This window comes from Oncorhynchus masou, chromosome 7, assembly GCF_036934945.1.
Source record: "Oncorhynchus masou masou isolate Uvic2021 chromosome 7, UVic_Omas_1.1, whole genome shotgun sequence".
In the NCBI taxonomy this organism is placed as follows: Eukaryota; Metazoa; Chordata; class Actinopteri; order Salmoniformes; family Salmonidae; genus Oncorhynchus; species Oncorhynchus masou.
The window spans coordinates 24979511-24992911 of record NC_088218.1 but is presented as its reverse complement, the minus strand read 5'-3'; the positions used below and the strand labels follow the sequence as shown (position 1 = coordinate 24992911).

At 40.7% G+C, this 13401-nt stretch overlaps 1 protein-coding gene across 1 annotated transcript; it reads right to left on the bottom strand.

The window, feature by feature from the left end:
* Nucleotides 1-1570: 1570 nt before the first annotated feature.
* Nucleotides 1571-4638, bottom strand: LOC135543578 (ADP-ribosylation factor-like protein 4C). Its single transcript, XM_064970954.1, has 2 exons — nucleotides 4385-4638; nucleotides 1571-4280 (listed from the first exon to the last, which is right to left on the bottom strand). The coding sequence occupies exon 2, from the start codon at nucleotides 4123-4125 to the stop codon at nucleotides 3547-3549; it is 579 nt and encodes a 192-aa protein (XP_064827026.1). The 5' UTR covers nucleotides 4126-4280; nucleotides 4385-4638; the 3' UTR covers nucleotides 1571-3546.
* Nucleotides 4639-13401: the final 8763 nt, after the last annotated feature.

Here is a 13401-nt window from a genome sequence, read left to right as displayed (position 1 = left end):
ACCAATTGTCCAAGTTGAGCTATTATCAGTGCTGAAGAGTAGGCAATTCCAATAGTAAAGGCTTTTTGTCAGCTCACAGCCGGTTATCCACGGATAGCGCTCATAATTATTAACTTGTAAATGCCTTTCAAAACTCTTTTCTCGGTGCACCAAATCAGGCAGTGCAGGAGTTGGTCTCCCGGTCTGTACAAGATTAAACTTTTCATTAAAAGTTGAAAAGGGCGATGCTAACAATTTAGGCACCACATCATCCTCAATTACTCTCTCTGCAGTTGCCATCACCATCATTGCATACACTCACTGTAAAAAGATAAGACTCGCTATTGGCTCTGAATTAGTGACGTATACTTAGGCCCTCTAGAGGGCCTTTAGGCATCATAGAATTGTCCCACCCATTACATGACAATTTGTGATTGGTTGATTCTACTGTCATTCCAAAATGCTGCTCTAATTGAATTCAATGTTAATGAGGTTGGCTGGTGTCTTCCATTCAAAGCCTGAGGGCCTACCTAGAGACTACCAAAGAAAAATTCTGATTGGATATTTTTTCTCTTGGATATTAACCCTTCTTTTTCCAACACAAACTGAAGAAATTCAATAGGAAGATCAATACAATTAAGACAAAAACAAAATGAAATCAATGAAAATAAAAATGACAAATTATAATGTATAAATATATACAGATTTGTGTCTATCCTTAGGCCCTCTCTGAGGGCGTAGAGGGGCCTGACGGTTCCCCACTGAGTTTGTTGTATAATACTGAACATAATAAATACAAAAATCATGGTGTGATGTATTTTTGTGTCCCTCTTTTAAATGCCCCTTTCTTTGAAGGGTAACGTGTGTGGTTGGTTAGCATGAACTGGTCTGGGACGTCCCATCCTCACCAGTTCCTGAGTGGCGCAGCAGTCTATAGGCATCACTACAGACACCCTGGTTCGAATACAGGCTCTATCACAACCTGACCGTAATTGGGAGTCCCATAGGGCGGCATACAATTGGCCCAGCGTCGTCCGAGTTTTGCCGGTGTAGGCCGTCATTGTAAATAAGAATTTGTTCTTAACTGACTTGCCTAGTAAAATAAAGGTAAAACCTAAAAATAATCTGCCTAAATCCATTAGCCTCTATACCTGAGATGTGACTGTGCGCACACATTTTTGTCACACTGTACAAGCAGTTTGTAAATTTAAGAATGAATAATTTATGTTGGTATAGCTCTTCACTTTTTAAATATTCTACCTCCTACTAGAAAATATCCTGTTAAAACACAGCTGTAAAGATATACTCAGATAAAAACCATTTCAACACAAATCCTTCTGCATTGGACAAACAGCCGATAATCTCCAGATTTAAATTTAGTAAAAATTTCAGTAAAATAAAATTACCTCCACACTTATTAGCATACCATTAAGTGTCAATACCTCTCAGGAAAGTAAATAAAAGTACACAAGTTTTGTTGACAAACATTTTAATTTTGGAAAAAATTGTTTGTTTTACTGTACATACAGTTTGTTTTTTCTATTGTTGGCTAGCTTTAATTCTCCAATAATAATACAAAAAAAACAGTACATTTTTTTTTTTTTTTAAATGTATGGAACCTTTATTTAACTACTACCAATGCAGCCGAGGAAGTAGCAATAAGAACGGGGGTGAGTATCATACTATTGATGTTAGAACACATAGGTTGCAGTCCAAAACTTAAAAAAGACACACCCTTGTTCACTTACCCTCCCCTTCTGCCCTTGGGGAATCCCCGTCGCCATATTGGAGGGCGGTTCAAATGATTAGCCAAGCAAGGGAAGTTTGCAACGTAATCCCCTCAGCACTTGTTTTTAGTCGGTTTTAAGAGTCTACAGTTATGTTCACTCTGGGGCCTGAAACTCCCCATAATTCAATTAGTGACGATTGTACATCCGCTAAGAAAAGTCCACAAAAACTTAAAAACAGCATCAATGGAGAAGTCAACAAACAAGTGTAAGTAAAAAAAAATGCAAATAAGTTAGAAATTGTGCTACTAATGCACACGACGGCACAAACACCTTGTAAAATGTAAATATGTTTTTGTTTGGTTATCTTTTGGAAATTGTAGAAATAAAACATTATCTTCCTTCAGAAGTTCCAGCTAGGCAGGCTAACGTTAGTAAGCTAATTAATTAGCTAGCTATCATACAGTAGACTAATAATTATATATTTAATATAAGTAGACATGCACTCATAATTGACTGTAGCGCATATATGAAAACACAATCATTATATGAAAACACAATCATCGCAGGATGACGAGTGATGAATATCCGGCCATGGGTGGTCCATTTAAAAATCATTCCTTCCTCCCTTGCCCCTTTCCCTGCAAGTGTATACTTGTCAGACGTCATGAAACATCATCAGAAGTGTCCGCTTATTTTGAGGGTTGAGGGGATCGGGTGTGTCTTTTAAATATTTGGACTGCAACCATAAATATTTGGACTGCAACCATCATGTCGTTACCATTGTTATCAACGTTCTACAGATACCGCAGCATATTGATGTCCGACTGATTTAATGCTCAGTCTTTCTGAACGGGGGCTAATGACGGTTTCGTTAAAATTACACTATCGTGGCCTGGAAATGCGATGATATTGCTAAAGAAGACAAATAATTAGTAGAAAGCAAAGTTTGTCAAGAAATAGGTAACAACGCTAACGTTAGCTAGCAAAAAAAAAATTGCGCTCCCTTCAATTTTAGCTAGCTAGCTAAAGTTATACTGCATCTAAAGTCAATCTGGCGAAATAACGATAATGACAAAAGCTTGTCGTACTAATTATTTGCTTCCTTTCGGAATGTCATCGCGTTTCCAAGCCACAGTAATGCAGTTCAGACTAAATCTTCATTGGCATTTACTGACAATGCATTGAGTAGAATGCTCAGCTGGGCATCAGTCATAAAACAAACATTCAAAACAATATTGTGACGAAACGTGCAAAATATGAATAGCCTTCTTTATTTGAAAGACACATTAAACCCAATATAGGCTATTGTATTCTACTATAAAACAACACTGTTTGCCCAGTTATCAAAGGAGTAGGGGAAATATTAGAACGAAATGGAAGGTCTCTCTCAAAATGTGTTAGTGACATAAACAGAGCATGCAAAGTGGAAAAATTATAAGCATATTGATTAATGACGTTCATTCCAATCTGGAAATAATGTTTGCTACTCCAGTCTGTCAAAAATGGCTGTGTAGGGCATTCACTTTCCAGGGGAAAAAACTATTGACAAGAAAATACTGTGAAGCAGCAACAAACAGGTACCAGCCTGTCAAGGACATTTCGGATAGCAAGAGGCAAGTTTTTATTTTCCTCCCTATGTGTGATTGAATGTAACAGCACAGCTGAAAGTGACTAACGTCACCAATAACCCCAAAGCTATACAGTGTATAATAAAAAAAACACTGCAAGTGTAACCTTCTGCATAACAAGAATCACCTGACATACCCACTACGGAAAAAGTCATGGTACAGTAGCAGGCAGCTCAGAAGATAGGGGTCCACTTTACAGTAATGAGTCTTTATCTCTTTTTCTTTTGTTTCAATGATTTCCTTCGTTTCACAATCATTTCATACAGTTGATCCATGCCTTCATGGAGCCCTTCACCTATGATGGCACATGCAGGCTGGACATGGTAAGTGGTAGAAGGGCTGAGCTCATTCAGTGCCAGTTGCTTCTCAATCTCATGGACAGGTAGAGACTTGGGCAAGTCCTGCTTATTGGCTATCACCAGTAGTGGAGTCCCTTGGTTTTCTGGGAATTTGGTAACTTTATGCAGTTCTGTTTTGGCTTCCTCTAGTCTGTCCACGTCCACTGAGTCCACTACGTAAATAATGCCATCCGTGCACCGACTGTAAGATTTCCATAACGGTCTTAGCTTCTCCTGTCCTCCCACGTCCCAAAAATGACAACTGATCCCTTTGGCAGTACCGTTACTTAGTTTTATCCTCTCGGTGTTAAATCCGATTGTGGGAACAGTGTTCACAAATTCGTTGAATTTCAGGCGGTACAGGACAGTCGTTTTACCGGCGGAATCTAAACCCAGCAAGACAATATGCAGGGACTGAAAAGCAGCTATGTTAGAAAAACTGTTACCCATTTTACGCACTGGTGAATGAGAAGTCAAATAAGAGGCACCTGCTTTATGCTAAGCATACATATGGGCTATATCTTAGATCTCTGTGAAAAAAAGTCATTGTTGTTCCATCACCTGCTATTGCATTCTGCAATCACGCATTTCTCAAGGTAGATAACCTGTATGGATTGGAGAAGAGCGCACGGTCACAATTAAATACTATCCGAAATTGTTATTGTCATCAGTCCCCTTGGTCTATAAAAGCTGCGATGGATGCAGTTACCTCTGGCACGTTGGCTCCCGACGCATACAGCTGCAGCAACAAATGCTATTCAATAATCGGATGCTGCCTAACAATCCACCACGAGTTGTTGTATTAACATCTCATCTTGAAGTTAATTAATATGCACATGCTGACCTTCTCTGAAGAGGCCAGGTAGCCGAAATTCAGAAAATCTCTGTTATCAGCGAAAAAAATAACATCATGACGCGAAGCGCTGTGGAGAGACTGTTGGTTCACAAGGTTGCTACAGTGGTTACCATTCAGCGTTGCGCACACATATTAGTCTACTACACTAGGAGACTCCGCCTTCGCGCAGCAGACAAATCAGGAATGTTATAGAGTTCAGCATGGAGGGGCGAAACTTCACATTACCGGTGCCACATGTGCATAGCGGCAAGCAACCTGCACTAAGGTTCTTAGGCAAAACTTTGTACAGTGTTACATTAATGAATAAATAAATGTATGTATTAAAATACATTCCTAGCACCTTTGTAGGCTATGACATACATATACAAATAAAAATGAAGAATATGTAGGCCTATTACATGAGTACTGCATCCATAATTGAGGAGGTGGAGTTTAGACACACATTTTTGCCAGGTGTTTTTATTTTTTGTTGTTGCCAGGTATGCGTATTGCCTTTTTTTATTTTTTTTTATCTCCAATGGCAAGTTCTATTGAATCACCCGTGGCACGTAGGCCGACATTTACAGCACATTACAAAAAAATGCATGTGTTGAAAATATTCACCACTAGATGTCAGGACAACTCCTCAGTAGGCTTCCAGTCCCATCCTTCAGCTCTATAGCAAACTAAGTGGCAGGGCTGCCGTTTTATTGTTTTTCAAATGAAGGAGTGGGCCTTTAATGTACAGCCTGCCTCAGGGGTTATTATCTAAGCACCTAATATTTTCTTCATTTATCACAGTTCAGCCAGCGCTGCATTTTATTTTCGGATCAGCCTTTCCTAATCATATGAGACAATTTAGGGTAGGACTATTAGTGTATGTCTATGCTTTGTAACTAAATAGTTTATGCATAAATACACACACTGCAACATATTGACTTTTTGGCTAATAGGCTATATATTTTGTTTCTTCATACAAAAACGTTTTATCCCAAAAAAGGCAAACTAATTATACAGCTCATCTCAAGGGGGGAGAGAGAGAAAAGAATGATGCTCCCATTAAGGATGCAGTCAAGGGAGGCCTTTCTAACTGTGCAACCTGACTCAACAGGGCTGTGTTCCCCACTAATTGCTTTCTATCCTTGAATGGCTCATTGATGCAGCATGTGGTGGGAGCTGGGATCAATAAAATTAAGAAAGCTGAGACTTCACAAATCAACACATTGCAAATCATGTTGCCCTATCCAGCTCCCTATAGGAAGACAATAGGAGTCTCTCTCTCTCTCTCTCTCTCTCTCTCTCTCTCTCTCTATCTATCATCTATCATCTATCATCTATCATCTATCTATCTATCTATCTATCTATCTGAAATGTCACATATTCTTTATTGGTGTTTAACCAGTCCTACTGCCTGACACCTGAGACACCCTTCCAGCCAGGCCGGCTCATGCATTTTACAGTAGCTCTAATGTAAAGGGCTTCAGTGGCAAAAGGAGGCAGCAGCAACATTGATTTCCTTCCAGTTCTCTCAGTTTGCGTCTCAACTGGCAGTCTTTTCCCTATGTGGTGCACATATTTTTACCAGAGACATTGGGTGTTGTCAAAAGTAGTGCACTATGTAGGGAATAGGGTGCCATTTTGGGACACAGGTGTAACTGTAGTTTTGATGGGGCAAATAATGACACAGGCCAAGTCTGCTTGGCGTTCTTGGTGGCTTGTAGCATTTCTGCCAATTCCGCAATCATCACTTTGTAGCCCAAATCTTATCTTACTATGTAATGTAGTTGTAATTTCTGGTTTAACTTTCAAGATTCCAGAACTATCTTTTAGTTCATGTTGTACATTGTTAGTTTTAAAAGAACATTTGGTGCCAAACAAAGGAATTTTAATAGCCTACAGTTTCTGTATATTATACCTGAAAGCCTGATTAACAGCTAAATGAGGATACACTTAATGTTCTAACTTCTGCTCTATCGAGTTCTACGTTCAGCGAGGTTTGACATTTTTCCTTATCTGAAATCGACCACGCACACTCAGAAGTCCCTTGACTTTGTCTTCCACTCCATTTCCAGTGTACCTGGTACTGCCTCTGCTATGGTCCAGTGGACACAGCCTGCCTGCAGAGGAGAGGGTACACTACAGGTGGAGGGAGAAACAGTGCTGAAACACGGCCTCTTTTTTTCAGTAGGGAGTAAAATGGAGACTACACACACACACATGCACAGACCCATTCGCAAACATACAGTCGTGGCCAAAAGTTTTGAGAATGACACAAATATACATTTTCACAAAGTTTGCAGCTTCAGTGTCTTTAGATATTTTTGTCATATGTTACTTATGGAATACTGAAGTATAATTACAAGCATTTCATAAGTGTCAAAGGCTTTATTGACAATTACATGAAGTTGATGCAAAGAGTCATTATTTGCAGTGTTGACCCTTCTTTTTCAAGACCTCTGCAATCTGCCCTAGAATGCTGTCAATTAACTTCTGGGCCACATCCTGACTGATGGCAGCCCATTCTTGAATAATCAATGCTTGGAGTTTGTCAGAATTTGTGGGTTTTTGTTTGTCCACCTGCCTCTTGAGGATTGTCCACAAGATCTCAATGGGATTAAGGTCTGGGGAGTTTCCTGGCCATGAACCCAAAATATTGATGTTTTGTTCCCCGAGCCACTTAGTTATCACTTTTGCCTTATGGCAAGGTGCTCCATCATGCTGGAAAAGGCATTGTTTGTCACCAAATTGTTCCTGGATGGTTGAGAGAAGTTGCTCTCGGAGGATGTGTTGGTACCATTCTTTATTCGTGGCTGTGTTCTTAGGCAAAATTGTTAGTGAGCCCACTCCCTTGGCTGAGAAGCAACCCCACACATGAATGGCCTCAGGATGCTTTACTGTTTGCATGACACAGGACTGATGGTAGCGCTCACCTTGTCTTCTCTGGACAAGCTTTTATCCAGATGCCCCAAACAATCAGAAAGGGGATTCATCGGAGTAGATGACTTTACCCCAGTCCTCAGCAGTCCAATCCCTGTACCTTTTGCAGAATATCTCCTTGAAGTTCTTGATGATCCGATAAATGGTTGTTTTAGGTGCAATCTTACTGGCAGCAATATCCTTGCCTGTGAAGCCCTTTTTGTGGAAAGCAATGATGACGGCACTCGTTTCCTTGCAGGTAGCCATGGTTGACAGAGGAAGAACAATGATTCCAAGCACCACCCTCCTTTTGAAGCATCCAGTCTGTTCTTCGAACTCAATCAGCATGACAGAGTGACCTCCAGCCTTGTCCTCGTCAACACTCACAACTGTGTTAACGGGAGAATCACTGACATGATGTCAGCTGGTCCTTTGTGGAAGGGCTGAAATGCAGTGGAGATTTTTTGAGGATTCAGTTAATTTGCATGGCAAAGAGGGACTTTGCAATTAAGTGCAATTCATCTGATCACTTCATACCATTCTGGAGTATATGCAAATTGCCATAATACAAACTGAGGCAGCAGACTTTGTGAAAATTAATTTTTGTGTCATTCTCAAATCTTTTGGCCACGACTGTACACACACGCATGCATCTACACATACACACACGCAAGCTGTTGTGAAGCAGGATTTGCATATCGTCTTTAAACAAACAAACAAACAAAAATGGTTTATTCTATACTATTCTATTAAATTTTATTTGTTTATAGATTAAATCAAACGTGGCAGCCTGTCACATACTCACAATTTCTTATAGGAGCTTGAAATGGTGTGTGGTTTAGAATAACATACATATTGAAATGGAAAAGCAGACCACTCAACACATCTGAACACATTGGACCCATTCTGTTGCTAGGCACTGGCCATTTCAAGAGCCTTGACGTGTTCCTGAGACGAAAGGAAACGTGTCAAGGTATAGACACAACAAGGATGCATTCAATGGAGAATAGCAACAACCAGTAGACTTAGTTTTGAGCTCAGACTTAAGCAACGATGAAGGATAAAGCCGTAGAGATACAATGCAATACAATAGAATACAATTTAATTCTGTGGCTAAAACACAGAACAGCCTATTTAGAATGACTGTATGGCAGAAATCTACTGTAGGCTAAATGAAACTCCAGTCTTGTGTTAAGAAACAATTACTGCAGCACTCCTGGTATAATAATTAGAGGTCAACTGATTAATCGGAATGGCCGATTTATTAAGGGCCGATTTCAAGTTTTCATAACAATCGGAAATCTGTAAAAAAATATATATATACCTTTATTTAACTAGGCAAGTCAGTTAAGAACACATTCTTATTTTCAATGACGGCCTAGAACGGTGGGTTAACTGCCTTGTTCAGGGGCAGTACGACAGATGTTACGCGACTGCAGTAAGCCAAGTTAAGTTGCTAGCTAGCATTTAAACTTATCTTATAAAAAACAATCAATCATAATCACTAGTTAACTACACATGGTTGATGATATTACTAGATATTATCTAGCGTGTCCTGCGTTGCATATAATCTGACTAAGCATACAAGTATGTAAGTATCTGACTGAGCGGTGGTAGGCAGAAGCAGGCGCGTAAACATGAATTCAAACAGCACTTTCATGCGTTTTGCCTGTAGCTCTTCGTTGTGTGTCAAGCATTGCGCTGTTTATGACTTCAAGCCTATCAACTCCCAAGATGAGGCTGGTGTAACCGAAGTGAAATGGCTAGCTAGTAGTTGTTCCCCTTGCTCTGCATGGGTAACGCTGCTTTGATGGTGGCTGTTGTCGTTGTGTTGCTGGTTCGAGCCCAGGGAGGAGCGAGGAGAGGGATGGAAGCTATACTGTTACACTGGCAATACTAAAGTGCCTAATAAGAACATCCAATACTCAAAGGTTAATGAAATACCAATGGTATAGAGGAGAATAACCTCGCACTCAACGTCAACAAAACTAAGGAGATGATTGTGGACTTCAGAAAACAGCAGAGGTAGCACCCCCCTATCCACATCGATGGGACAGTAGTGGAGAAGGTAGTAAGTTTTAAGTTCCTCGGCATACACATCACAGACAAACTGAATTGGTCCACCCACACAGACCGCATCGTGAAGAAGGCGCAGCAGCGCCTCTTCAACCTCAGGAGGCTGAAGAAATTCGCCTTGTCACCAAAAACACTCACAAACTTCTACAGATGCACAATCGAGACCAGTACAGGTGCATCAAAGCTGGGACCGAGAGACTGAAAAACAGCTTCTATCTCAAGGCCATCAGACTGTTAAACAGCCACTACTAACATTGAGTGGCTGCTGCCAACACACTGACTCAACTCCAGCCACTTTAATAATGGGAATTGATGGAAATTGATGTAAAATATATCCCTAGCCACTTTAAACAATGCTACTTAATATAATGTTTACATACCCTACATTATTCATCTCATATGTATATGTATATACTGTACTCTATCATCTACTGCATCTTTATGTAATACATGTCTCACTAGCCACTTTGTTTACATACCCTACATTACTCATCTCATATGTATATACTGTACTCAATACCATCTACTGCATCTTGCCTATGCCGTTCTGTACCATCACTCATTCATATATCTTTATGTACATATTCTTTATCCCTTTACACTTGTGTGTATAAGGTAGTAGTTTTGGAATTGTTAGGTTAGATTACTCGTTGGTTATTACTGCATTGTCGGAACTGGAAGCACAAGCATTTCGCTACACTCGCATTAACATCTGCTAACCATGTGTATGTGACAAATCAATTTGATTTGATTTTGATTTATAATTCCTATATTAACTACAACCTAAAACTTCTTACCTGGGAATATTGAAGACTCATGTTAAAAGGAACCACCAGCTTTCATATATTCTCATGTTCTGAGCAAGGAACTGAAACGTTAGCTTTCTTACATAGCACATATTGCACTTTTACTTTCTTCTCCAACACTTTGTTTTTGTATTATTTACACCAAATTGAACATGTTTCATTATTTACTTGAGGCTAAATTGATTTTATTGATGTATTATATTAAGTTAAAATAAGTGTTCATTCAGTATTGTTGTAATTGTCATTATTACAAATACATTTTAAAAATCGTCCGATTTAATCGGAATCAGCTTTTTTGGTCCTCCAATATTCTGTATCGGTATCGGCGTTGAAAAATCATAATCTGTTACGGTTTTCTGTATGCGAAGGAGAGTCGGACCAAAATGCGGCATGTAGATTACGATTCATGTGTAATGACAAACACACTAAACACAAACACTACAAAACAATAAACGTAACGAAAACCTAAACAGCCTATACTTGTGTAAACTAACACAGAACAAGGACATCAGGATACTAAGGACAATCACCCACGAAACACTCAAAGAATATGGCTGCCTAAATATGGTTCCCAATCAGAGACAACGATAAACACCTGCCTCTGATTGACAACCACTTCAGACAGCCATAGACTTATCTAGAACACCCCACTAAGCTACAATCCCCATACAAAACACACCACATACAAAAACCCATGCCACACCCTGGCCTGACCAAATAAATGAAGACAAACACAAAATACTTCGACCAGGGCGTGACATAATCGGTCGACCCCTAATAATAATCACCTTCTCATTTTGAGAGGTTAGAAGAGGGGATGGTCCAATAACCTCCTATTGATTTATAAAAAAAATACAAAAAATGTAACCATTATTTAACAAGGCAAGTCAGTTAAGAACAAACTCTTATTTACAATGACGGCCCACCCTGGCCAAACCTGGACGACACTGGGCCAATTGTGCGCCACCCTATATGGGACTCCCAATCCCAGGCGGATGGGATGCAGCCTGGATTGGAGAGATAAAGAGAGAGAGAGCCATTATCCCTTCGCTGCTGAACCAGTGAGACCTTTACTCCCTCCTGTCTTGTCCTCCTGACAGTACTCTTACTCTCGTGTGCTGACACCTGACAGTATGATATACAGAAATCTACAAGACTCCATGGGACGTTAGTGAGAAAGTGAACAGGAAAAGTAAAAACAAGGCCATTTGGTATACTGCTTAGGACAGCATTTTTATATGGCCAGGCCTAGAGAGTAAGACAACTGTAACTAGCCTACACTGGTCTCTGAAACCAGGTTAGCAGGCTTTTGTTGCCCGGTTCGGTTATTTATTTTTCACAGATAAAATATTGTGGAATATTGTAGAAACATTGAATTGAAATTAACAGGATTTAAGATGATTACTGTTGTAGAGTGTGTAGACCCTCCCCCTCTCTCTCCCTCAGTGTCAGGCTGTTAGCAGTAGAAGCTCAAGTGCTTTCCCCCTCTTCTCAGACAGAGGCAAGCTCACTCCCTTGGCAAGTGTTTATATGGAGAGGTTACCATGGAGACAGCAAATCATCAATGCAGCACATTCAGCCAATATGTTCTCCCTCCCTATAAAGTCACATACACACGCACATACGCACACACACGCACACACACAAGGAGTCAGGGACAGAGGTGATTATCATGATCCCAGGGAGACAGGATATGAAATCTAACAACATTTAGTAAATGGGACGGGCATCGCCCTCAGGTCACAACATCTACCATCGTTAGACAAATGATCACATCATCATTACCTCAAAAGGGCGTCCTACGTTATAAAACCCACTAGCCTAGGCACCTCAAATGGCAATAACAGTTAATTTACAGTTTGAGAAATTAAAGAACACATGAGGTGAAACATGGGCCTGGGAAACTAAACCCCTGCCCTGTCCCAAGCTGAGGAATTGAAGCTTATCTGAGAAAGTGATGATTGTAGGCCTGCTTTGCATTTGTGTGAGGATTTCTTTCACAGCCATCCTCAATGTTCCAATACGCTGTGTATGGTCTGGGCTAGCCTTAGTGTCTCATGGGCATTCATTGGATTATGCATGATTCACAAGCAGAGGGTCGAACCCCAGACAATGGCGTGACCCTCTCTCTGAGCACGCACGATGAAGGCCATTGAGCTGTAACCAGGCGACGGGCAGGAAGGAATGTTCATCTCCATGGTGACTCATATGGAAGCAGGAAGAAGGGAACTGAAGGTGCCCCTCCGTCACCATGGGGAGTCTGTCTCCGTTAGGGAGGAATAATTATCATAGATTTAGTTTAATGAATTAACCCCATTTATTATTATAAAAAGGTGCGACAGGACACAGTTACACAATAATAGACGTTTAGGAATGCAATGGTGTCTGGCCACTCTTCTCCTTCTCTTTTTTGCTCCCCCTCTTTCTCTTTCATCCTCTTCTCTTTTGATTGATGGGGTGGCACATTTAGATCAGAGCTATGGAAATGACATTGATTCAACTGCTGCAGTGCCCTTTGCTAGGCTCTAATGAGAGCTCTCCCTTCAATATTGGGTACCGAGAAAGTGTCATATATTTAAACATCCTTCTTCTTAACTCTGTGTAATGCCTTGGCTTCGGTAGCCACTCTCACATCGCTTGAACTCAAATAAACCAAGGCCTCTCATGAACTCAAACAACTAGTGACGCAGGGCCTAATCCAAGCACTAGTCATATCCTGTCTGGACTACTGCAACTATCTGTTGAATGGGCTCCCAGCTTGTGCCATCAAACCGCTGCAACTTATCCAGAATGCCACAGGCCTTCTGTTTTTCAACCTTCCCATGTCGCCACTCCACTGGCTTCCAGTCGAAGCTGCATCCACTACAAGACCGTGGTGCTTGCCTACTGAGCAGCATGGGGAACTGCCCTTCCCTCAGGCTCTGGTCAAAACTTATATCCCAACTTGGCTCTCTAACCCCTCAGCCCAGTCAAAGTTCTTCTATGTCCTGGCACCCCAATGAGGGAACCAGCTTCCCCCTGGTGCTAGGACACCAGAGTCCCCGTCCATCTTCCGAAAACGTCTGAAACCCTACACTAAAAAATAAAAAGTTG